Source organism: Rutilus rutilus (assembly GCF_951802725.1).
Source record: "Rutilus rutilus genome assembly, chromosome: 23".
Taxonomy (NCBI): domain Eukaryota; kingdom Metazoa; phylum Chordata; class Actinopteri; order Cypriniformes; family Leuciscidae; genus Rutilus; species Rutilus rutilus.
In genome coordinates this window covers 12,794,483-12,819,910 of record NC_140233.1, presented here as the reverse complement: position 1 = coordinate 12,819,910, position 25,428 = coordinate 12,794,483, and the positions used below count along the sequence as shown (strand labels likewise).

Sequence of the window (25,428 nt, the reverse complement as noted above, 5' to 3'; positions counted from 1 at the left end):
GTGTCTATCTATCTATCTATCTATCTATCTATCTATCTATCTATCTATCTATCTATCTATCTATCTATCTATCTATCTATCTATCTATCTAAAAATAGACGTTTTTTATTGTTTTCTAATTTTTGTTAAATCATTTGTCCCAGCTTCAGATATACTTAAGCCTATATTACCTGTATAGCCTGCTAACAAAATTTGCAGTATTCATTTAATCTGAAAACAGGTTAACATTTGTTGTGTTGAATTAATACAGTTCTTTATTAAATAATATTTTTTTTTAAATCACATACATAGTAGCCTACCATAATAACATGTTATGTGAATTATGGCATCTTGGTTGGTTACAGCAAGACAAATCATATTATGATTATTAATATCATTAATTTGGTAGCCGTAAAGGGCTGTTAAACTATCCAGTGAGTTTTTGCAAATAATGGAATAAATATATATTAATAATTGTAAGTTGCCTATGCATTTTAAAGCATTTTTATATGTTTAATATAATAATGTTAATATAAAAAAATTATATAGGTGTTATATAATATAGGTGTGTGGGGCGTGTTAGTTGTAATGTGCATATTTGTGTAAATGTGTCAAGTTTCATTACTTGAAAGCTGCGCATTCCCTTTTTATGTCACTGGGAGTCGCCAAAGGGGGAGGGACTTAGGCACGGAGGGACAATGCTTGTGTTTGTGCAAAGGCCCCTGAGTGGCGGCTCTTGCGCCTGACTACGGTTGATACACACATTGTCAGCGAGCAGAGGGGAAGTGGACGGTTTTATCTGACCGGTCAGTGCGTTGACAGAGGTAAGAACATAATAATCATCCTCTCAAACAGAGTTTCTAACTTGTGAATTGGTCAGATATGCAGGCTTGTGTGAGGGGGTTGTGTAAAGTCTTAGTGAAGGAACGCTTTAGGATGGGGAGTGGGGGGCCAGATCGCACTTGTCTGTGTTTTGGCAGTGAAGGGGTATGAATAGAGCAATGTTGAAAGAAAGCAGTGCTGAAGGGAAAGGCATGCTCAGAATGCCACTGGGCTCCAGAAAAGACACACAGAGAGAGAGAGAGGGACAGAGAAAAGGGAGGATGTGAGTATGCCGGAGGAAAAGAGATAGAGTAAAGTGAGAATAGTACACTGAATGAGCTGAGAGTTAGTGGAAACATGCCGAAAGAGAAAGGTTACACAAGGGGAAGTTTAAGACAAGTGATGGGAAAGGAGAAAGCAAGAAAAAGAGTGACACAATAAACAGAGTATAGAAATCCTGCAGTTTTCCCTGCAATAAAGATTTCGGTAACACTTTAAAATAAGGTTAATGATCAATACATTTGTTACAGTATTTATTAATCTTTGTTAATGTTAGTTAATAAAAATACAGCTGTACATTGTTCATGTTAGTTCACAGTGGGTTAACTAATGTTAACATACAACCTTTTATTTTAATAATGTATTAGTTGAATGAAATATTGAAACTAAGATTAACTAAGATTAATAAATGCTGTAGGAGTATTGTTCATTCTTAGTTCATGTTAACTAATGTTAACTAATGAACCTTATTGTAAATTGTTACCAAGATTTCAAGTGTTTTCAGCAGGGTTCATCTGATACTTTATATTTTAAACCCCAAATTAAAACCAAAAATCTCTTCTATAATTATTATGCATGCAGTTTTATGGCTTCTTATGAATTGTGAGAATATGTGAAATATTTAAATGCTTTAAAAAAAGTCTTTCTCAAACTGCAAGACCATTTAAAATGTGCTAGCAAAAATAGAAAAAGCAACAAAAAAGTGATGAAAAACCTTTTTACAGGAATATGTAAACACTCCCTTCTACATATGTACATTTTCACCAGAAAAATGATGAATCAAATTTTATGTGTCAACTACCCAGGTTTACACTACTTTCATTTACTCTAGAAAACTAAAAACACAACTACACGGATATACTGATGTAAAAGTTGGATTCTTTTAGTATTAGAGAGGATAAAAGAATTGTTTGAGCTACTGTAGACCTCTATACGTATGTTGATACGGTGTTGAAGAACAGTAAAATCATGCTGATAAGCTCATCGTCTGCTAGCTCTCTTCTCTAGGTTAATTCAGAGGTCACAACCTCATTAGCAGATTAGAGAGACTTTAGGAGGGGGAGATGTTCCCTATTTGTGCGCTGTAGAAAAGCACAATTCAGAAAGTAAAATCAGAGATTCTGAAACCAATTGAAAGTCTTTTTTTATTTACAAAAAAATATATATAGCATGTTGCTATTCTGTAAAGTCATTCTGCAACCACAGATATCCTGAATTGTATTTCTCTTGTGTCTTGGTCAATAGCCAGTTCCAAGGTGATTTATTTTTAGCAAAGAGTGACTGTTCTCCCCAAAAGGAAGGGTGTGAAGATTGGCACACCATTCCAGGAGGCTGGCCGGCTGGGCCGTGGAAGGTTTGTGCTGACACTTTTGCAGCAGAGACAGAAGAATTGGAGGAAACCGTTAAAGTGTGGCCACGATGGCCGAGAAAGTGAGGTACATTTGCGACTTCCTCTGATAGTGGATGTACAGTTTAAGATCTTTTTAAGATCTAAACCGTTATATTGACATGTTTTCGTGTGCGTGTTTGTTTCCTGGTGTTTACAGCCTCCCTGCTAAGCTGATTAACGGGGGCGTGGCCGGACTGGTGGGCGTGACCTGCGTGTTTCCCATTGATCTCGCCAAGACCCGCCTACAAAATCAGCAGGGTGCTCGTGTGTATAGTGGAATGTGAGTTCAACATCTTTATGAAGTCCCATAACTATGCGTTGCATGCCATGCACTTTGTTTGGGGTTTTGTTCTGGTAGAAGGTAGAGAGTTTCTCAAGCAATAAAATGACCAACGGTGCAACTTGCGTATGATGATGATCAAGTGATTTACAGTAACAGTCATTATGATAGCATATGTGTGGGGTGCAAAATGGCAGCTGGTTTGCTGTCTTAAACCTTTTTAAGCCTATAAACCCTACACTCTTAGAAAAAGGTTCAATTGGGTTCTAGAGAACCCTAAGGTGCTTGACTCAATTTTACGCAAAAAGTTTCTTTATATAAGGAGAATGATTAAATGATTGCATAATACTTTTATTTTCATGTTTAACGGGTTAGTAATTTTTTTTTACCTGGTGAAAAATACTAAATCCATAAAATGATCCCATGAAGGGAATCCATGAAGGTTCTACAGTATATGAAGTGCATGGCAGAACCTTTTAAGGTTCCATATAGAATATTTTAATCTAAGAGTGTAACATAAGGCCTCTAAATTATCACCATCATCAAAACTTTTCTGAAAAACAATACTTTATACAGTTTTAGCCTTTTAAAATAATTCTGAAAACATCCCCCTTTATTGTGGTACACGACTTTTTGTTGTGAAATCCTCACGGTTATTTTAGAATTTTTTTAATTATTAGTTTTATTTTATGATGAACACTTACTAGACAGATGCAATACATCTTATTAGAAAAAAATTATGTTCAAATGTAAGTAGCAAATATGATACAACAGGCCATTTAGGAACATAGGTACATCTCTCAATCATCATTGTATTACAATGCTACAAAACTTTAATCATAAAACTAAGCATTTAAATATATGGACATATTATTTGGAGATATAGCGTGACAACTGATATTTATAGGCATTTTATGTAAGTAATCTGCTATACTACTGTTATAAACTTCCTTCTCGAGTATGAGCTCCATATTTGCACTATATTGGACCATATGAGCCATAAAACCCTGATGTATCAAATATGATACAAAACATAAAACACATTTGCAAACTTATTTTTTCCTTTTGATATTTTGTCTCAGGAATCAACAAACTGTTCCATTAAAAAAAAAAACTCTTTGTGTACATGGTTTTGTGCATTTGACTTTACAAATTCTGAAAACATTCATGCATCTTTAGAAAACCAACTGCTTAAGGTTTATATAAAGTGATTCACAAAAGCAGCATGTGTAAGTGATTTACTCTGGGCGGAGGACTTTGTCTGGATTTTGAATGACTCAGATGATGCAAAACAACTTGAGTCACATGCTTTTGCTTCTTTGATCTCTACACGCTCCCAAATTCATTTTTCATTCCTTTTTAAGTAGCTTGCTCAAAAATATCTTTATGCATGTGTGATTACATTGAGATAAAGAGAAGGACTCTTTGTAGTGATGGTGCGTGAGAAGCTCTTTTCTTCTTTGTACACTTATGTAACAAGCGAATACTCAAGTGGTTTGTGGGCAAGAGACAGGCTGCCATGTTTTAAGCTCTTTCTTCCACACATTACTCACTCCCCCAAGAATTTTTTGTGAATGTCTAATTTGACTGTTCGTTATACACAGACATGGATAAAAAAAAAAGCAATAAAAAAGGTTTATTACTGTTGTTTAAGAGATTTTCCACCATTTATTCTGGTTACTTTATTCTACTTACCAAACAAGAATATTTGGGAATATTGTGATTTCATTGTATTTAGATTAGCTCATTTCAGAACCAGATTGTTATATTTGATTAATCACATTGAACATTTCTGTCTTGTTATGAAGGCTGGACTGTTTGGCAAAGACGATCAAAATGGAGGGCTACTTTGGCATGTATCGAGGTACAGTGTTTCCTTTTTATTTAGTGCCGACTTTGGTTTGTTCAGTCAACATTAAAATCAAAATTTACCACCTTAATGTATGTTCCTGGTGTTATTGAAAACAGTGTTACTTAAAACAATAGTTTTAATTGTTATAGTGCTCTGGGATATGTTGCTTTTGTATATATTTTCAGAATTACATTTCATGGTTTTTCTCTCAGGTGCAGCTGTGAATCTTACACTGGTCACTCCAGAGAAAGCCATCAAACTGGCTGCCAATGATGTCTTTAGACAGAAGCTCTCCAAAGATGGGTAACGGCCACTTTGTTAACCATTTACAAAAGCAAAGCTACTTATTATAGTTATTTTATATATATTTAGTCCAACCCCAATCTTCCAATCATTTATTGCTATTGGTTTATTTAGTCTGGTTTTGATAGTTTCGAACAGCTTCACAGTATTTAGTTGCCTGTGCATCCTAAGCTGGGTTAAATATACAGAATTGAATCTCACAGTCAGTTGTAAGCATGTGTGATTCGTTCTCATTCGTTCTGGAATCGGACCGCATGTGGTTGCGCTACATGGTTAAGATTCACTGAAAAAGAATTGACCCACAATAGACTCATTTGTTTAGGAGTTGAACCACACTGGTTTCATGTTTCTGATTCACTGATAAGAACCAACACATGGCTACACTATGTAATTTTTGGCCGGTTAAAAAAAAAACTGCATGCATTTGCAGAAGAACATTGTTTGGGTTGTGTGTCTTTGCGTGACTGTGTGGATGAATATTGTTATCCTCCTGCTCATAAAACATTTACTACTAGGCTTATAACTTAAAAATATAACTAGATTAGATGGAAAGGATCTCTAGCTGACTAGCTGAAGACGTTACTGTAGCTATACCCATTAATAAACATGTTACTTCCTTCAAAATAAATTCCAGCACAGCGCTATAACAACCTTTAGTGAAATGATCGTCACAATAGTTAATGCTTTACAATTAACTCTGTTAGAGAGATACTGTACATATGGCTGTTCAATAAAATATCAAACCTACTCACCTGTTGAGTAATAAAAACTGCATCTCCGCATCGCTTTTTACAACATTTCCAATCCCTCAGTTCTTGCCATCTCACAAAATCCAAGCCTATGTTGATTCTTGTTTTATTACGAGCTCTGAAGCGTTCTCTTTTCTCCAGGAGATTCTCCTCTGTTTTGCGTTTGTTTAAATGGGTGATTCCCCGGAGGTTTGCGATTTAGCTGCTCCATGTCAACCTTTCTCGCTCATTGTGACACCTAACATATGTCACTCCTACACCATACACGCATCAAAGTAGCCAGAGCAACCTTTCTCTATTTACAGATATGTAATGTGGGGCGTATGTACGCAATTTCCCACCAAAACCATCCCGCTAGGTCTAAAATATAAACACTTATAATAGGCTTACCATAGTGAATCAGGACAAAAAGATGTTTTGGAAGAAGGATTGATGATGTATTGACTCGTTATTGTAATTTTGTTAATTTTGAAAAAAAAAAAGTTACTTAATGTACCTTTTAAGGAATATTTTTTGAAGTTTTCACGAAATAATGGAATAATTCAGCTAAAAATTTACACTTTCTAACCTTCATGTTGTTCCAAATCTGTATGACTTTCATTCTACTGTGGAACACAAAAGGAGCAAATGTTGAACTTTCTGATTCACTGAAAAGAGCTCATTAGATTTGTTCTGTAATCGGACTTCACTGGCCACGCTGTCTGTTGTGTGTTATGGATTGAGTACCGGTGTAAGGAAAGCAGTATAGGCAACTCTGTCAGTGTTTTACTATGTATTCAGTCCAAATTGGTAGAAGAATGCACAACTGAGAACCATTAATGGAACTTACAGTATTTTTTTAATCAAATCTGTTCTGAATAAAGACCATATCCCAACCCTAACAACACATTTAGCCTTTGAATACAGTATTTACCTAAATGAAAAAAATGTCTATAAACTATTCCACCGAGGCATTTAGGTCCCCAGCTGACTAATTAGACCAGCTATTTTCTTGGTAAATGCAATAATGATCTCATCTGCCCCATCTGTCATTGTATCTGTCACCTATAGAAAATTACCTCTGTGGGGGGAAATCCTCGCTGGCTGTGGGGCCGGGACCTGTCAGGTGGTAGTCACCACCCCCATGGAAATGCTAAAAATACAACTGCAGGATGCTGGCAGGTTGGGTAAGTGTGTTTATTGTGCTCCCACGAGTGTCATCCGAGGTATGTAGGTCTCTATCTTAGGATGGCTTTCCGAGTAGTACAAAGGTTAGCCAGAAATAATATAAGCTGTTTGAGTAGAATGGTGTCAACCGAATAGCAGTTTCTCCAAAGTTTAGTGTTATTACACTACAGGATAAAAACTAAAGATGATGTTGAAGATATGAGTTGTAACCGGTCCATTTTTGTCTTTACAAGCTGCTCAGCGGACTGTCACTGCCTCAGCCCCTGCTGTTGGTCCGACTCCCTCACTGGTGGCCTCTCAGGCGGCCCAGCCAGGCACCAACGCCCCTCCTCGAGCCTCAGCGACTCGTATCACCCTGGAGCTACTCAAGACCCGAGGCCTCAGGGGTCTTTATAAGGGTGCAGGTGCTACACTGATGAGGTAAGACACAATCAGCAATATAACCTATAGGAATATGGTCTATAAAGGATATTAAGGCTACGTCAACATTAATCCGGATACATTTGAAAACGGGATTTTCATTTCAAAACGCTCGTTTCAAACGTTTTCCAAAAGTTTCTCATCCACACTGAAACGCTACTTCACCTTAACATGCGTCATCGTTTTCAGATACCTCCTTTTTCACAGTCCACTCTTCAAATTGATCCACTTTGGAGAGCATTTTCAAAAAGCTTCTCTGTGTGAACGGAAGGCCAAAACGGAGAGAAAGATGCGTTTTCAAACGAAACCGTATTAGTGTGGACAAGGCCTAATTCAGCTGAAAAGGAAAATTGATTTATTCACCCTCATGTTGTTCCAAACTAAATAGTTTCTGTAGACTTTCATTCTACAGTTAAATGCAAAATGATACATTTTGAGCCTACAATGAATTGGTAATGGAGCTTTCATGGTCAAAAAAGGAACCAAAGGCACTGTAAAAGTGGTCCATATGACTTCTTCTGAAGTCATACAAATGATCATCGCTTGATTAATAGACCATAATCTAAGTTTTCATTCATTCAGTGCATAAATCATTCAGATTGGTTTTATAAACCGGATCAACAAAAAGGTGAAAAGATCAGACTAAAAATAACAATTCAAGTTGGCATTAAAGGTGCATTAAGCAACTTTTCATGTTAAAAATAACCGTTTTTCTAACCCATACATGCTTAAACAATTGCCTGATGGGCTGAATGAGCCCTTCTATGATCACTGCGATTGCCTCTATAATCCTGTACAGTAAAATAAATAAGAGGGATTCGGGACGGAATCGACTGGGCGTGACATCATGCGCGTTCACGCTCACCTGGTTATGTCTGGCAGGTTTGTGTATTCGCCGCCATTATCCGCATCAGCGAAGACAACTCGAGCGACTTTTGCAAAAGTAGAAGATGGATTCAAAGAGACCGGCTTCTAGTTCATCCCAAACCCCAACGCAAACTCCACGTAACCGCGTGCACAACTCTGGTTGCAGTTTCGCGTGTCGCCAGAAGGGGGCATAGTTCTGCAAAAACTCAGAGACTTGCGCAATGCACCTTTAAATGTGAAAGTGAAACGACTTCTCGAACAAGAAAGAATGTAGGGCGGGATTACATTTTGTCCGTTGGAAACGGATTGGATTGTTGTTGTTTGCGATTACGATTATTTAAAAAAAGAATTGTGATGTGTAAGTGTAATCACTTTTAAATTAACATAAAATATTCTATAACAAAATTAAAATAGTCCATTTTGATTTCATGGTGACTTTAAAAGCCCGTTCATACGATGAACTGAACAATAACTATAAAGTTATATTCGCATCCACCAATATAGTTATGTGTTGTCTGTCGCTTTAAATGCTCGAGCTCTTTAAAGTTGGGTTGATTAGCTGTCTATGTTATTATCATTCATCAGCTGGAAAAAAAATTCTTCTGAAAGTGATTCCAATGATATAATTCCTCTGTGTCGTTATTGTTATAATTGTGGTGTGGACTTTTCAATTCTCATAGAATAAGAAAAGATTATTAAAAATGTATAGTTTTAGTTGTCATCCTTGGTGTGAATGGGCCTTAAATCATGAATTGGGCATCTCTACTCAGGATTTGAATTGAGTATTGATCTAAATGTTGGTTTGCTCGTCAAACAAATCAATATTATGACTTGGAATATAGTACATATAGTACCATTTTTATTATATTATTTGGTGTTTGTTTTGAGGGCTCATTCACTTTCATTATATTGTAAAAGAGGCCAGGAAATTCTTTAAAAAAATGTAGCTTTTATGTTAAGAAAGAAAGTCATATGGGTTTGGAACAACATGCCACTGTCATTAATAATAACAGAATTTGAATGTATTGGTCAAATAACTAATCAGTGTTAGCCGATCAACATCCAGACCTTTTGCAAACCCTCAGTGACGTGTTGTCTTAACTAACTTAAGTGATTGCTCTCTCTGCAAACGCATGCGCTGTTTCAGGACAAAAAGATGGATAGACGGCACGGTGGCCTCTCACCTTTAACACCGCCCACACAAATAAACCCACTCACCTATCCAAACAGCCCCTCCCCCACAGGCTCCCTGCGGTCTGTGATGTAATCCCAGCTGTCAGTTCTGATCTGTTATTCATAGCTTCTAATTAACCGTAGGCGGAATTCTCTTCTTAATGGAATTCTAATGATCTATCTCAATCTGTTGTCTCTGGTCTACTGCCTAAATCATATTTCTCCATTCACAGTTTCACATTTACAGACTAAAACTAATCAGACACAGTGATCGATAACGATTCATCAATAACGTCCTGCAGCTACGTCGACATTCTACAGCTCCATGTCCTTTCTCTGTTCAGGGACGTTCCGTTCTCCATGATCTACTTCCCGCTGTTCGCCAACCTCAACGCTGTGGGCCGCACTGAGGATCGCCATAGCAACCCCCAGGACCGGGCCCCCTTCCTGCAGTCTTTCGTGGCTGGTTGCACGGCCGGCTCGGTGGCGGCGGTAGCTGTCACTCCTCTGGACGGTGAGATACAGGCAAGAGAGGAGTAGAGGAACACAATTTGGTCTCTCTCCTTTTGAAATGCATGCAGATTAATGTCCCGTTCAGTTAGTCGAAGCCGCCCAAGCCTGGAAAAACCATTGCAAATCCTGTTTCAGTGCTACTGAGGAACTGTTGATAGTCAGTTGATATTGATTGTGTATGGCTAATAGACACTGAATATTTATTTATTTCAAGAACAATTCATATTATATATAAAATGTGGTATATGCATGAAAAATGTACTTTTATTTTTGTACTTCTAACTTTTCTTAACAAAAAGGAGTAGTTCTTCAAAGAAAAACTTATTAGTACTGAAGATTATTTAAAGGAATCAGATCCCAGAAATAGCCTTTTTTGTTTTGTGATGAATTATGGGTACGTTTTTGCCAAACTGTTGATTAACTAGGTCACTCCAAGTATTTCATAAAGGCACAGAATGAGTCTTTTGTTTCTGAGTGATTAATTATTGAACCCCATGTGATGTGTAGACTGAACCATTTCATTTGCTTTGAAGAAAGTCTGCTAAGTTTGCTTTTCAGTTCTATTTAGAAAGCTTTTTGTTTATAGCTCTTGTCTCTATGTCTATTGTATTGTGAGCTCTTTGTTGACTAAAAAAAGCAGTAAAGGGGACAGAAGGTTTATTTGGACAGTGGAAACACTGGCAGCCACTGCAGTATCTCCATCTGAAGATTTGGCTGTACTCTCTGCAACATTACAACATTACAAATAGACCTATAACCTAGTTTTTCATCAGTTCATTATTCCCGTGGAGCATATAATATGTTACAGTAAACACACTGATGCTGATTTAAAGTGCAGAAACTTTTACCTAACGTTTAAAAAACCTTTAAAATCCTCACTGTCAAAACAATGTTGCTGCCTTAAATTTTTAAGTACAATCAACTTGGCTGTATAAGTCATTCCAACTTAAATTATATTAAACTGACTTTTGAAAAAATTAGTTGATTCTAAAAGTTGAAAATTGCTTAACTTATTTTAAATTAAAGTAATGTAAAAACATATGTTGTCATGACTTGATCATACCATTTTTTTTACAGCTGTTAAATCTAACTGAATTGGCCAGAGCAGTTCTTGAGTCAATAACCAGATTTGGTTTTACCAATAGCATTTTATTAAAATATTATAAAAAATCACAGGTGTAAATCTTCTTTTTTTTCAATTAGTATTGTTCAGTGTACATTGTAAAAAAAATGTGTTGGTTAAACTTAAAAAAAGTATATTATCTGGTTGCCTTAAAATATTGAGTTCATTGAAATTAAAAATTTGAGTTAATACAATAAAAGAAGATTGGTTTAATAAAAAGAAACTGAAATATTATGTTATCTGAACCACATTAATTATCGAAGTTGATTTGACAAAAGATAAAAAGTGATAAATCATGAAAATAATTTTTATTGTAGACTTATATTTAAATTACTTTTTTTAATAAAGTGAATCATGTGGCAACAAACTGAACTGGAACACATTAAATTATAATAAACACATTTACTAATAGAACATAATCAAGATATTCTACTTGTGGCTTTATTATAATGTTTCAGAGAATGTTTTCCTTTTAGATCCAACCGAATCTGTTTTTAATATTTATTAATGCTTATTATTTTCAGTTATAAAGACTCGCCTACAGACCTTACAGAAGGGAGAGGGAGAAGACTCCTATAAAGGCATCATTGACTGCACACAGTAAGCTCTTTATTTACATGTATTGACTTCTTATTGTGTGATATGGTACTAAATAATTAGCATATTTGTGTATCATGATATTTATATGATTCTTCCTTTTCAGACGCATTTTAAAACGAGAGGGACCAACCGCGTTTCTCAAGGGAGCAACGTGTCGTGCTTTGGTCATCGCTCCGCTCTTTGGCATCGCTCAGGGCGTGTACTTCCTGGGCATCGGCGAGCACCTGCTGGGCATGCTGGGATAGCAGCAGGTGACGTCACCTCAATCATCACACACGCGTTACTGTTTCTACACGGGCCAAGAGATGATGATGATAGATGAAGGAAGTTGCGACAATGAAAAAAAAAAAAAAAAAGGTTCTAGACTTTATTTGCGACAAGGTAAAGATGGAGAGAGATTCACATACCCAACCAAAGGAAGTTCAGACACTTTGGAAGAACAGATGAGGGTTCAAGTAATGCTAACATAAAAGCCTATATTGCACACTAACCAAGTAGGCTACCTAAAAACTGCAAACTGAGTTATTTAGGTAAGACAGGGTCCTGGAAGGGTTATTATTTTTATGTCTTAAAGCCCATAGTTACAATCAGTTTTAAACCAACATGATTCATGGTTGATTGATCTGTTGTGAACAGGGTCGATGTGTATTTAGATTTAAAGGAGACTTGAATTAAAGTTGAAATGGATTCAGATCTACCAAATTTATTGCCCCTCTACCGCTAATTCCCACCCCTTTAAACAGCAGAAAAAATACTCTAAAACAGTTTGCAGGGTCTGCTGACTTAATTTAATTCTTGTCTCTCAGTAAATCTGAAGAGACTGCTGGGCTTCGCTGTGGAGGCCTTGTCTTCCTGTTACATGTTCCTCTGCGGGACAGAATTCCTTATAGGCTATATAACGTCGGCTTGATATTTTTTAATGCTTCTTTAAATGATTTTGTTGAGTGCGCAATAAATTAAAAAGCAAAAAGCCTTATTCTTGCCACTCAAGTTTTTCACTAAAAAGAAATAACAAAATGTAATATAATTTACCAGTGGCTTTTAAAGTGTTATATATATATATATATTTTTTTTTTCACCTTCAGTAAGAAAGAATACAGTGAAAAGTATACAAAGAAATGAGGTCTTGAATAGTTTAATTGTGAGTGCACTTCTGTAAAATTGGGGAAAAATAAAAGATCTTTCAATTTAAAATACAGTATTATAATAATAACAAGCAGTTTATAGATGCTTATTCCTTGGAAGGCAAACCCCAAACACCTCAGAGGCTTCATATTCATGTTATACTAAATAAGCAACAAGCAATCTGTACGTTTTAAATATGCAAGACTGATATATGTGTCTCAGCTTATTAAATTTATTCATCAGCCTTTGTATTTTAAAGTCTTTTTGAAAACATGGTCTGGAGTCATTTGATTATGCAAAACATTGTTTGTGCACCACAACCGATGCTAATTTGCATCTGATATGTTTGATTTCCACAAGAGGGCAGCGTGTTTTTAATATTTGAGGTATATGTAGCATTTTCTGTAAGCCTGTGTCTTGATTTCTTTCCTGTACGGTGGATAAAGTGTAACCAACAAGCGATGCTTTGTTTATATTGTAATGGGCACAGAAATGCTTCAGAATATAAATAAAATATATTTGATTTATTTATCTGTAGTATTATGCAATTGTACTACAAATGAAAATGCAGAAGAAAACACACAAAGGCATCTATGTTTTTAAGACATTAAATGAGGACTTCCCTTTTCCAGGGAAAACCTGTTAGGCTGCTAGTTTAGTAAACAACTTTCAAGGCAATAACAATGTGAATTCCTGAGTGCTTATAGCTCTTTGTTCAAACAGCTTGAGATAAGATGTCAGGTGTCCATTTTCTCTACCGGTGACATGATATTTAAACAGAAACCGGTAAAACACAGAGATATAAGGTAACACGAGCACATATAAGCCTTTCATTTTCAAACACTTTCTTTGGGCTTGTTTTCCAATAGCAAAAACGCACAAGAAAAAGCACGAGAATAAATTGCTGGAACATGATCAATTGAATATCCAGAATTGCAACAAGAATAGTTTTTCACTTCAGGAAAACCCACAGTGACCTTAAAAAAAATAAAACTGCCCATCAGACCTCCTCATCACTTTATCGTGTTTTCTGAATTTCACCGCCACCACTAATGTGTGTTTGTAACAGTCCATTAATCCATAAACCTGCGGTTTGGGTTGGCACCAAAAAGACTCACTCTGATCTCAGGCATCATCTGTGAAAGCAGAAAAAAATAATGAGGAAAACATTCACAAAAACAAGCTTTTATACGGTTTATTCCTGTTCTCTACCTGTTCCGCTAGAAGGTCTAGTCTGCTTTCCAGTGTGTTGGACACCTTGATCTTGCCATCAGCATTATAAACTTCAACACCTCCTGAACTGAGGATGCCAAGCATGACCAATGAACAATTTGAGAATATATAAATGAGCCTTTTTTAACAAAACTTGAGTGTAGATGAGATCTTACATGTTAGGGGACAGGAAGTTGTTTTCGTCGATGCGCACCTCAATATTATTCTTTACAGCCTCTTTGTAGATAGGGATGTTTTTCTGAACGGCAGCCTAAAATAAACAGGTATATCAACTCTTCAAATGTGTAAACGGTTTGCATAGCTGATATGCACATAGTAAAAATATTACGTAAACGGATTGACAGGGAATAGAGCTCACCTGCACCATCGCTACATCTTCCTTTCTGCACCGGATTATTACCCTGGGCTCCAGCAGCTGATAAAATCCCTACCGAAGCAAAAAGAAAAGAAAAAAGTTAATAAAATACTAAATTATTTTATTAATAATAATAATAATAATAATAATAATAACAATAAAAGGCAATAAAATAATAATATATATTTATAATAATTATATATATATATATATATATATATACAGTGCAATGCATAAGTTAATACACCCATGCTAAAGTTGACTAAAAAGAGGAATAAAAAAATCATATTTTGGAAATTGCACTTAATACCTTAATTTAAAAAATTAGGAAAAATCCAACCTTTAAGGACACCAATTTTCTTTGTGAATGAATAATGTATCGTAAATAAATAAATGTTCTTCCTTAAAATACATGGTGCATAAGTGTGTACACCCCTATGTTAAATTCCCATAGAGGCAGGCAGATTTTTATTTGTAAGTATTTAAAAAAAAATTTTTTTAGGATACTATGCATCCTGATAAAGTTCCCTTGGCCTTTGGAATTAAAATAGCCCCACATCATCACATAGCCTTCATCATACCTAGAGATTGACATGGGGTACTTTCCATAAGATCATCTCTCAATGCAAATCAAACTAGCTATTAGGCTAACTGAAATAAAACCATGCCAATCTCTAGGTATGGTGAAGGCTATGTGATGATGTGGGGCTATTTTAATTCCAAAGGCCAAGGGAACTTTATCAGGATGCATAGTATCCTAAAAAAATTTTTTTTTAAATACTTAAAAATAAAAATCTGCCTGCCTCTATGGGAATTTAACATAGGGGTGTACACACTTATGCACCATGTATTTTAAGGAAGAACATTTATTTATTTACGATACATTATTCATTCACAAAGAAAATTGGTGTCCTTAAAGGTTGGATTTTTCCTAATTTTTTAAATTAAGGCATTAAGTTCAATTTCCAAAATATGATTTTTTATTCCTCTTTTTAGTCAACTTTAGCATGGGTGTATTAACTTATGCATTGCACTGTATACATATATATATATATAGCTAGATAGCTAGATAGATAGATAGATAGATAGATAGATAGATACAGATTCTTTATTTAATAATTTGTTTTATTAGTTCAACACCCAACAGTTTCTCAGTAGTGCTGAAATAATAATAATCTAAAATAAAAAAAGTATGATATGACCACTTCAAGTCATCAGAATCTGCTTTAAAAGAAGCTAGCATTGCTAACAGGACCATATCTGACCTGTAACACCAGCCCCTCCAGCAGTGCTGGGTACTGTTTTGGGTCTTTGGCAATGTTGGCCAACCGTTGCTGTGCATCGTTTAGGAGATCCTGCAAAGAATCACATGAGGAAGATGAAGAAGAGATGGATTTCTTGTAGTTCTATTAAAGTATAGACTATATAAATGTGAAAATCACATCATCATCATACCTTAATCATGTCATCGCGGGCTTTGAGCACCTTCAGTCTTGCCTGGTTCAACAAATTCGACATCTGGCTGTGGATTTGAATGGACACATTAAATACACCAATGAAGGACTCAAGGTTACACATTTAAAGAACTTAAACTCACATTTTCTTCTGTTGATCAATCTGTTTCTCTTTCTTCTCATAGTACTCCATTATCTTCAACCTTTGAGTCTGTACCAGTCGTCCCTTTTCAATATTAAACTCTTCTTCTGCCTGCAAGCCACAATACACATGACTTAAATCAGATATTTAAGGAAAATTAATAGATGATATAATGCTCTAGACAAATTTGACCATATTTATGCACTTATGCTAATCATTGGATTTGTGCTACCTTTGCATCAATTTCTTCTGCCTTCTCATTGGCTTCCTGCTCAATAAAGGCCATCATGTGTTTGATCTGGAGAGATGCAATGAGATCAGTGTCAATAAAAGAGCAAAGCAAGGTTAAATTACAATGTAAGAATTCAAGCACCACTGATACTTTATTAAGCTGATGTAATGAAACAAAGGGAGACGAGGGTAGAAACTGATGGGGAAGCGAGACTGAAAGAAGTGTTGAATCTGGGAAAGTCCATGGAGCTGTGCTGGACAACTGATTTCCTCTTTTGCCATTACAATTTACAGCATTAAACACTCACAGTATATTAATTGATAACATCTAGATTTGAGAAAATGCATTTGCTCTCCTCAAAGTGAATGGGATATTTCACAGATGTCTAGCTGCGAGTACAAGATAAAATAATAAATAATCATGCTTTCGTTATAGGCGCCTTTCAAAACACTAAGAAAACTTATTCATAGAATACAAAAGACAATATATAAATTAAAAATGTTTGTTTACGAGAATAATAAGACTGAATATCAGTTAAAAACAACGAACCACAAATTTGTGCCTGCCGTGTTTCTTTTTAAAAGTTATGAGATTTCTATACTTACCTGGTCTTAAATATAATACCTCATTTAAAAACATAACTTCTAAAAGTAGTTTATAAACTTGTTAAAACTGGTTTTCTCACCTGTTTCTGTACCGCGGCATCGCTGAGCGCCATGTTTTAAAGTTGTTTTTAAGGCACTGACTACGATCTGAAGAGGGATTTATCACGGAAACGATTGAATACTAACTTCGGAACTATTAATCTAAACTATTAAATAACTAACGTTACTTAAGCTATATTAGTGAAATATGATGCAGCACTAAAATACAGTTCCGCCAAGCGTCAGCTGACAAGGATGAAGGCGTCATGTGATTTGAATCGTCATGTCCGAGACAAGACTCCGCCCACTTTTCATTTGCTTGTTTGGAAACTTAGCACTTTAAAATGACTAATTTCGTGCACAAAGTAGTTAATAATTGAAAAGATTATAATTGTGAAAAACTATCTTTAATTATATTACTGGTAAATGCCCAGGACCAAATATTATTATATAAAGTTTATTGTTTTCTACAGGAAACCCTATTGGGCCACATGCATGTTTGATATCTCATAGTAGGCCTACTTCTTTTCCTATAGACATAAAGATGGACATGACTTCTTAAAGGCTAATATAACATTTAATTGTCAATGTTATTGTCAATCATATTTAATGTAGCAATCAAAATCCTACTGCAAAATATAAAAGTTAGAGACTAGGAATTTGTAGGTCTATTTGAACACCACTTTACAGATGCACATATAATTCCTCATTTTGAAACTCAACATGAGCAACTTTGACCCTCAAGACTCTGTGTATATCTTGCATTATACAGTGGATTTGATGTGAGTTGATTAGCGCTTCCAGTGCAGAAGGAAAGTACAGACAGTGCAGACATCCATAGGAATACCACAACAAAGATGAAATAATATATAATATAACAAATAATAATATAAAGAAAACATAATGCAATATAGTAAAGTAATAGAAATGTATAAAAATGAATATTTATAGTTGTAAAATTTTGAGATGTTATGTACAAATGGACAGTTATAATAGACAATGTATAGTTACGAGAGTTTTAACTGTTCAGACTGAATATAGCGTGAGGGAAAACTGTTCTTGTGCCTGTTCTGGTGCTCGTTGCTCAGTTCAGACAGAATGTGGGCTGGGTGTGTGGGGTCCAAAGTGGTTTTCTTAGCCCTTTTTCTCACTCTGGAGGTGTAAAGATCTTGGAGATTGGGAAGGGGGGAACCTATAATCTTCTTATCCATACTGACTGTGTGTTGTAGTCTCCTGATGTCTGATTTGGCAGCTGAACCAAACCAAACAGTTATAGATTAGATGAGCATAGGACTCAATGACGGCGGAGTAGAACATTAGTAGAATATTAACTGGCATCAGCACTGAAATGACTGAGAAATCAACATGTGTCTCTGAGTGTATAAGAGCAGCAATCCATGAAAGAGACCTACAGTAGAGACTATTCCCAGAGAACATGAGACTCTATCTAGCTGTCTTTGCGCTCCTGGCCGCAGTTCACTGCGAGGAGCTCTTTAATGGGTAAGTTCAGATACTTATTGTCATATGTCAGCCTCGTTTCCTGTTCAAAATGTCCTAATTATCTTTTTTTATCCTTGATAGAGACCAAGTTCTCAGAATCCAGGCAGAATCTGAGGACCACATTCAGGTTTTGAAGGAGCTGGAAAAGAACCTGGATTGGGAGGTCTGGCATTCTTTACTGCTTAAATATGTCCTGCTGACATATTTTAGAGTCAATTGATCACATATGCAATATGACATGAAAATATATAATTATGTGACCTTATAGCTGGATTTCTGGACCCATGGCTTCTCTACTGAACGGCCTGTTGACATCCGTGTGCCTCACACCAGTCTGAATGCCGTCAAAGACTTCCTCAGGGGAAACAACATCACTTTCACTGTCATGATCAACAATGTGCAGGTGAGTTGTTTACAAAAAATACTAAAATAAAAAAAAAGGACAATGAAAGTCTTGCACAATTTCTTGAGGAAAATCAGAAATTGATTTCATTCCTATAAATCCCAATAGTTAAGAAAGTCTCAGTAAAGTATTTGTAATACACAAGTTTTAACTGTTCCTCAGGAACTTTTGGACAAGGAGAGAGCAGAGATGGTTATGAATGCAGAGATGAAATACAAGACCAAGGGCTTCAACTTTGCTGCTTATCACAACCTAGAGACTGTATGTGCTGACTTTAGCAAAAACACATGCATAACCATATTTATATGCATGACATCATGCATTTCAAACCTAAACAAAACATCTAAAAGTGTTTATTCACTTCAGATTTACAGTTTTATGGACAGCCTTGTTGCAAGTCATCCTAACCTGATCACTAAAGTGAAGATCGGCAGCACTTATGAGAACCGTCCTATGTATGCCTTGAAGGTGAACAGATTATGTCATCATAAACACAGATTACAGACTGATATTTATGTATATATGTATATTTATTTGATTTGTTATATATTTTCAATGTGTCCAGTTCAGCACTGGTGGAGAGAAAAGGCCTGCAGTCTGGATTGATGCTGGAATCCATGCCAGGGAGTGGGTTTCTCATGCCTCAGCAGTGTGGATTGCTGACAGGGTGAGTTTATAGCATCATTTATATCATTATAAGCAAAATACTTCAAAATAAGCAAAAGATTTGAATGTTTGGCCAATGTGGTGACAAAACATGTACAGAGTAACAATTGACTACAATAGTTTAAAGGAACCATACAATAGTTTAGAGCTTAGAACCAAATCTGATAGACAAAAAAAAATTTGTCTACATAATAAACCTATAAAATATTTTATTTTTAATATTCTGATCCTTCTGACTCCCCAGATTGCCATAGACTTTAAGGAAAACCGTGCTCCTGTGCCCAATATCCTTAGTAAAATGGATATTTTCCTGATGATTGTGGCCAATCCTGATGGATATGTTTTCTCCCACCTCACTGAACGTGTAAGCAGTCATTCATTGTTTGCGTAAAGCACATGTTTAGAAGCGTTTATAATGACATTACTAATTAACATTACCTCAGCCAATTCACCGTTTGTGGCGCAAGAGTCGGTCTGTGACCTCTGACCCCAAGTGCTTTGGTGTTGACCTCAACAGAAACTGGGATGCTGAATTTAGTGGTATGTTCATACTGTCATTTTATTGTTGAAACAGATTCAAATTACTTTGTCTTTTTAAATGTCTCTACGTTTTCTCCAGGTCCTGGAGCAAGCGATGACCCCTGCGGCGAAGACTATCGTGGTCCTTCTGCTCAATCCGAGATTGAAGTGAAAAACATTGCGGACTTCATCACGAGCCACGGCAACTTCAAATCCTTCATGTCCCTCCATGCTTACTCTCAGCTCTTAATGTATCCCTATGGCTTCAATGGCACAAACGCTCCTGACCAACCTGAACTGGTTAAGAAATCTACATCCATAAAGCTCCTTGGTTTTCTTCTGAATCGTGTTTGTTTTACATGATCTCACAGTGACAAATGTGTTTGTGTCTGTTCTAGCATGAAGTGGCCACGCAGGCAAACAAAGCCCTCAATTCTTGGCATGGCACCATTTATAAAGTTGGGAGTATCTTCCACACTATTGGTAAGTGGATTGTGGATAAATTTTTAACCACTTACTAAGACATGGCATATGTTGTTACATTGCACAGTTTGATTACATTCAACTACATGAATTTTGACCATAGTTTTGTCATTGGTTTACGTTACAATCAATATTTTTGAAAGAAATTGCGTACCATATTCAACAAGATTCATGATCATCATAATTATTCATCTTTTTTTCACTCAAACACATTCAAATGCTATTTCTACAGCCCTTTTTTTTTATGTAAAATTAAGCTCAATTAATAAAAAAAAATCTCTCCCACCCCTAAAATCTACAAGTATTTAGTGTTTTTAAGGTCTCTTATGGTCAAATTAGTATTTCTTATATGAAATGAGAGATTAAAGGGATAGTCCACCCAAAAATTAAAATATATGTATTTATTTACTCACCTTCATGTTGTTACAAACCTTTATGCATATCTTTCTTCACAACTCAAAAGTAATATTTTTTATTAATGTTGGTATTCAAATGGTTTCAGTTCCCATTTACGTATTTTTTTTGTCCATATACAATTAATTTAAATGGGATCCAAAACTGATTGATCACCAACATTCTTCAAAATATCTTCTTTTGTGTTTTGCAGAAGAAAGAAATGCATACTGGTTTGTAATGACACAAGGGTGTGTAAATAATAATAATTGTAATTTTTTGGTGGACTATCCTTTTAAGTGGTGTCTCAAGATGCATGTTAGAAAAGACTGGAGAGTTTGGAGAAAAAGCGGTATCAGTTATCAGAAATGACTTTAACCTGCATGTTTTATTTCAGAGCAAGCTAGTGGTGCAAGTGTTGACTGGGCTTACCAACGTGGCATCAAATACTCCTTTGCTTTTGAGTTGCGTGACACAGGCAAATACGGATTCCTCCTGCCTGCTGACCAGATCGTTTCCACTGCAAGGGAAACGTGGCTTGCTCTCAAATACATAATGCAATATGTTTCTGATCACCCTTATTGAGAGAAATGTACTAAAGCTTCAATAAAGGTCCCAGAGGATATATGCTGGATATGAAATCCCTCAGCCTCCCATAATTCATTGTGTTTCCACCATACTCTCCAATTCTGAATCCAGAGAAGTTTTTCCACCTGGAGATGAAAAGTGTGCAAGGAAGGGGCCTACATTGAATATTATTGTCACACATAAAATCTAGTGTATATTATACTTTATTCTGCAACAAATTGAATGGTCAAAGCCAGAGCATTTGTGGTTACGATACTTGCAATATTTTCTAAAACACGATGACATGAATTTAGCAAATCCAGCAACTTTTTTTTTTTCTCAAAAGCACTCATAAACAAACTTAAACTGTGAGATAACACCTTTTAAATTGTTTAGTACATAGAATCCCTGAGAAATATGCAGCAATGTTCACCTGGAAAAGACACACACTACGCACTATCAGCACTGATATTACTGAGAACTCAACATCTGTCTCTGAGTGTATAAGAGCAGCAATCCATGAAAGAGACCTACAGTAGAGATCATTCCCAGAGAACATGAGACTCTATCTAGCTGTCTTTGCGCTCCTGGCCGCAGTTCACTGCGAGGAGCTCTTTAATGGGTAAGTTTCCGATACGTTCTCTTTTCCAATGACTTATTACCATATTACAGCGTTGTTTCTTATTCAAAATGTAACCTAACTGTCTTTTTTGACAGAGACCAAGTTCTTAGAATCCATGCAGAATCTGAAGACCACATTCAAGCTTTGAAGGAGCTGGAAGAGGACGTGGATTCAGGGGTATGACAGTTGTATAGCTGCTGACATACTTCAGTTTTCGATTAAACACCTAAAATATTGAGGTATATATATTATGTGACCCTATAGCTGGATTTCTGGGCCCATGGCTTCTCTACTGAACGGCCTGTCGACATCCGTGTGCCTCACACCAGTCTGAATGCCGTCAAAGACTTCCTCAGGGAAAACGACATCCCTTTCACTGTCATGATCAACAATGTGCAGGTGCTATCAATGAAACCGAATTAAAACCAAACTTTAAAATAGAGATCAAAAACCTGAATTGAAATTATCAATATGTGCAGATTGTTAACTATCACTTTAAGTTTTACATTGTAAACCTGTGTAGCTGGTTCACTTTGTCCCAGAATGTGCACAGTTATGCTGTTTTTGTGTTTTCAGCACAGAACATAACCGCAGATAAAACAGTAACATCCAATGTTTTACTGTGTTTTAGGAACTTTTGGACAGGGAAAAGGCAGAGATGTTTAATAATGAAGACATGGAACGCAAGACCAAGAGCTTCAACTTTGCTGCTTATCATGACCTGGAGACTGTAAGTACTACAAAAACATATGCGTGACATAAGAACGGTTTTCAAATGTTTACATTTGTATTATTCACTTCAGATTTACGCTTTTATGGACACCCTTGTGGCAAGTCACCCTAACCTGATCTCTAAAGTGCATATCGGCAACTCCTATGAGAACCGTCCCATGTATGCCCTGAAGGTAGAGTCTGATAGTACAGATTATATGATTGTGAACTGAGATGTTAGGTTTTTCATCTTTTTATACACTGATTCCAGTTCAGCACGGGTGGTGTGAGTCGACCAGCGATCTGGGTTGATGCTGGAATCCATGCCAGAGAGTGGGTTACTCAGGCTTCTGCTGTGTGGATTGCCAACAAGGTGAGTGAAATGAAAAACTGATATCTGTGTAACATAAAACTAATCATTTTAAATTTGTGTTCTAATCGTTTTTAAAAAAATTTTTTTTAGATTGCTTCAGACTATGGCGTTGATCCCTCTGTGACCTCTCTCCTTGGTCAAATGGATATCTACTTGATGATTGTGACCAACCCTGATGGATATGCTTTCACTCACTCCAATGTAAGTCACCTGTTGTTTAACTTACTTGCTGATGGTGCATTCGTTTAGCACTGATAACACTAAAATAGATGTCCTGAGCAATCAAACCTGTTTCTGTAACAGCCCAAGACTCTGTAAACAGAAATAAAGAGTCAGTCTTTAGCCAATCAAAAAACTAGCCAATTTAGAAAGGCTCTCTGCTTGTTCTAATTCAAAATATTAATAAAAACTATAACAGTATGCATATAAAGGTTCAAATTTTAACCTTATCTTATCTTATGCTCACCAAGGCTCCATTTTTTATTACAGTAAAAGTTTTTCTATTTTAATATATTTTGTTAAAATATAATTTATTCCTGTAAATCAAAGCTGAATTTCTCCAGTTTTCAGTGTCACATGATCCTTCTGAAATCATTCTAATATGCTGATTTGCTGCTCAAGAATCATCTCTCATTATTATCAATGATGAAAACAGTTGTGCTGCTTAATTCTTTTTTTGTGGAAACCGTGATACATTTTATTCCAGGATTTTTGAATGAATAGAAAGTTCAAATGAAATAGAAATCTTCACATTATAAATGGCTTTTCTGTCAAAAATCATTTAATGTATGGGAACCAAATCTTCATCATATGTATTGTACAAAAATATATTACAGTTAAGATGAAGTTTTTGAGGAGTTTAATATGTTCTATGCAATAAGTTTAAGTTCTATTTAAACTTAGGCTTACAGCACCTTTAAAAACATATATTTTTAGAAGCATTACTAAAAGACATTTGTGCCTGTACATTCAGAACCGTATGTGGCGTAAAACTCGTTCGGTGAACGCTGGCTCCTCCTGCCGTGGCACTGATCCCAATAGGAACTGGGATGCTGGTTTTGGTGGTATGTAGATAGTCATTCTCTCTTGTTGAAACAGTAGACCATGGTTTTCTCATATGACCATGGACATTTTCTCCCAGGTCCTGGAGCCAGCAAGGATCCCTGTTCCGACTCCTACCACGGTACCTCTGCTAACTCTGAGGTCGAAGTGAAAAATGTCGTGGACCTCATCAAGGGCCACGCCAACTTCAAATCCTTCATCTCCATCCACTCTTACTCCCAACTCTTAATGTATCCCTACGGTTACACATGCACAGACATTCCTGACAAGTCCGAGCTCGTAAGCCAATTCATATCTTTATCAATATACTACAGTACCACAACAGTTTTCTACTTTGGTTTGTCTTATATCTCATCCGATTTATCATTTTATATGACTTTTATTTTCTTCTGACTATTATTTTACTCAGTTTTTTAAGTTATGACCTGTGAAGCACTTTGAGCTGCATTTCATGATGGTGCTATACAAATGAAAACAATATATTGTTTTTTTATCTATTGTAGCATGATGTAGGCACAGCTGCGATAAAAGAGCTCAGTTCCCTTTATAACACCAGATACCAAGTCGGAAGCATCTGCAAGATTATCTGTAAGTAGACTGTATCCTCTGTTTGAATACCAAGATATGACTTCTGTTATCTGATTGGGAATACCGGCCTGTTAAATTTCAGACCCAGCAAGTGGTGGAAGCATCGATTGGACCTACAATATTGGCATCAAATATTCCTTTGCATTTGAGTTGCGTGACACTGGCTTCTACGGTTTCCTACTGCCTGCCAACCAGATCATTCCCACCGCAGAGGAGACGTGGCTTGGTCTCAAATACATTATGGGATACGTTCGTGATCACACTTATTGAGAGAAATGTGAAAATGTGTTGAAGCTTGAATAAAAGTCCTACACACCCTTTGCTGAAGTGGTTATTTTGAATAAGTATGTGGTTAAATGTTGATCACAACATATTTTGCCATTATATGGTGACAAAGTTTGCCCTGTCGCAGTATTATTATTATTTTGCCTTAATCACTTTATAATATTTTTATTAAGTTGGGTTGTTGTTGTTGTTATCAAAAACGTAATTTGCAGATTTATAAAATTGGCTGTTAATTTATTAGAGAATTTTATAATACCTTGGGAGTCGGGACAGATAAACAGGTCATAAATAGGCCTAAATACATACATTTCTTCGTGACTTTATTAAAAACTTTTATTTCAATTATATATTCTAATTAATTTAATTTCTGATATTTTACTTTATAGAAATTAGACAATTATTTTCGGAAGAATTAAATGTATCTAAAGTCTTTATTTGTCCTCGAGGTGATTTTAGAATCAGCAGATTCAGCATCATGACGCAGTTTTCCCGCTTTCCCCTTTTTTCCTGTCAGTAACTTTATTCGAGTAAACCAGGTTGACTTTTTCATCTAG

At 35.9% G+C, this 25,428-nt stretch overlaps 4 protein-coding genes across 5 annotated transcripts; 3 read left to right on the top strand and 1 right to left on the bottom strand.

Moving 5' to 3' along the window:
- Positions 1 to 652: 652 nt before the first annotated feature.
- Positions 653 to 13,169, top strand: slc25a18 (solute carrier family 25 member 18). Of its 2 annotated transcripts, none has more exons than XM_084397258.1 (10): positions 653 to 803; positions 2,326 to 2,516; positions 2,628 to 2,750; positions 4,559 to 4,614; positions 4,815 to 4,905; positions 6,705 to 6,820; positions 7,055 to 7,241; positions 9,626 to 9,795; positions 11,442 to 11,517; positions 11,621 to 13,169. In XM_084397258.1, the coding sequence occupies exons 2-10, from the start codon at positions 2,500 to 2,502 to the stop codon at positions 11,760 to 11,762; spliced, it is 978 nt and encodes a 325-aa protein (XP_084253384.1). In that variant the 5' UTR covers positions 653 to 803; positions 2,326 to 2,499; the 3' UTR covers positions 11,763 to 13,169. The 2 variants fall into 2 exon arrangements, with proteins under 2 accessions (XP_084253384.1, XP_084253385.1); XM_084397259.1 differs by having other exon boundaries at positions 671 to 803; positions 2,378 to 2,516; positions 11,621 to 12,204.
- Positions 13,148 to 16,988, bottom strand: atp6v1e1a (ATPase H+ transporting V1 subunit E1a). Its single transcript, XM_084397260.1, has 9 exons — positions 16,744 to 16,988; positions 16,059 to 16,124; positions 15,828 to 15,937; positions 15,686 to 15,752; positions 15,496 to 15,585; positions 14,234 to 14,302; positions 14,031 to 14,125; positions 13,855 to 13,942; positions 13,148 to 13,778 (listed from the first exon to the last, which is right to left on the bottom strand). The coding sequence occupies exons 1-9, from the start codon at positions 16,774 to 16,776 to the stop codon at positions 13,716 to 13,718; spliced, it is 681 nt and encodes a 226-aa protein (XP_084253386.1). The 5' UTR covers positions 16,777 to 16,988; the 3' UTR covers positions 13,148 to 13,715.
- An 874-nt stretch (positions 16,989 to 17,862) lies between these two features.
- cpa2 (carboxypeptidase A2 (pancreatic)) lies at positions 17,863 to 21,310 on the top strand. Its single transcript, XM_084396971.1, has 11 exons — positions 17,863 to 18,202; positions 18,284 to 18,365; positions 18,471 to 18,605; positions 18,768 to 18,866; positions 18,972 to 19,073; positions 19,171 to 19,272; positions 19,516 to 19,635; positions 19,715 to 19,811; positions 19,891 to 20,090; positions 20,189 to 20,273; positions 21,064 to 21,310. The coding sequence occupies exons 1-11, from the start codon at positions 18,138 to 18,140 to the stop codon at positions 21,249 to 21,251; spliced, it is 1,275 nt and encodes a 424-aa protein (XP_084253097.1). The 5' UTR covers positions 17,863 to 18,137; the 3' UTR covers positions 21,252 to 21,310.
- Positions 21,311 to 21,696: 386 nt separating this feature from the next.
- Positions 21,697 to 24,907, top strand: cpa4 (carboxypeptidase A4). Its single transcript, XM_084396972.1, has 11 exons — positions 21,697 to 21,855; positions 21,951 to 22,032; positions 22,120 to 22,254; positions 22,487 to 22,585; positions 22,659 to 22,760; positions 22,838 to 22,939; positions 23,030 to 23,140; positions 23,913 to 24,003; positions 24,081 to 24,280; positions 24,505 to 24,589; positions 24,672 to 24,907. The coding sequence occupies exons 1-11, from the start codon at positions 21,791 to 21,793 to the stop codon at positions 24,857 to 24,859; spliced, it is 1,260 nt and encodes a 419-aa protein (XP_084253098.1). The 5' UTR covers positions 21,697 to 21,790; the 3' UTR covers positions 24,860 to 24,907.
- The last annotated feature ends 521 nt before the right edge of the window (positions 24,908 to 25,428 follow it).

Coding starts and splice junctions, on each gene's coding strand:
- atp6v1e1a (XM_084397260.1), bottom strand. CDS start 16,776: ATGGCGCTCAGCGATGCCGCGGTACAGAAACAG. Junction 16,125..16,743: donor ATGCCGCGGTACAGAAACAG/GTGAGAAAACCA, acceptor GCATCTCTCCAG/ATCAAACACATGATGGCCTT. Junction 15,586..15,685: donor CCCGCGATGACATGATTAAG/GTATGATGATGA, acceptor GATTCTTTGCAG/GATCTCCTAAACGATGCACA.
- cpa2 (XM_084396971.1), top strand. CDS start 18,138: ATGAGACTCTATCTAGCTGTCTTTGCGCTCCTGGCCGCAGTTCACTGC. Junction 18,203..18,283: donor TGCGAGGAGCTCTTTAATGG/GTAAGTTCAGAT, acceptor TATCCTTGATAG/AGACCAAGTTCTCAGAATCC. Junction 19,812..19,890: donor CTGGGATGCTGAATTTAGTG/GTATGTTCATAC, acceptor CGTTTTCTCCAG/GTCCTGGAGCAAGCGATGAC.
- cpa4 (XM_084396972.1), top strand. CDS start 21,791: ATGAGACTCTATCTAGCTGTCTTTGCGCTCCTGGCCGCAGTTCACTGC. Junction 24,004..24,080: donor CTGGGATGCTGGTTTTGGTG/GTATGTAGATAG, acceptor ATTTTCTCCCAG/GTCCTGGAGCCAGCAAGGAT. Junction 24,281..24,504: donor TTCCTGACAAGTCCGAGCTC/GTAAGCCAATTC, acceptor TATCTATTGTAG/CATGATGTAGGCACAGCTGC.
- slc25a18 (XM_084397258.1), top strand. Junction 4,615..4,814: donor CTACTTTGGCATGTATCGAG/GTACAGTGTTTC, acceptor TTTTTCTCTCAG/GTGCAGCTGTGAATCTTACA. Junction 9,796..11,441: donor AGCTGTCACTCCTCTGGACG/GTGAGATACAGG, acceptor TATTATTTTCAG/TTATAAAGACTCGCCTACAG.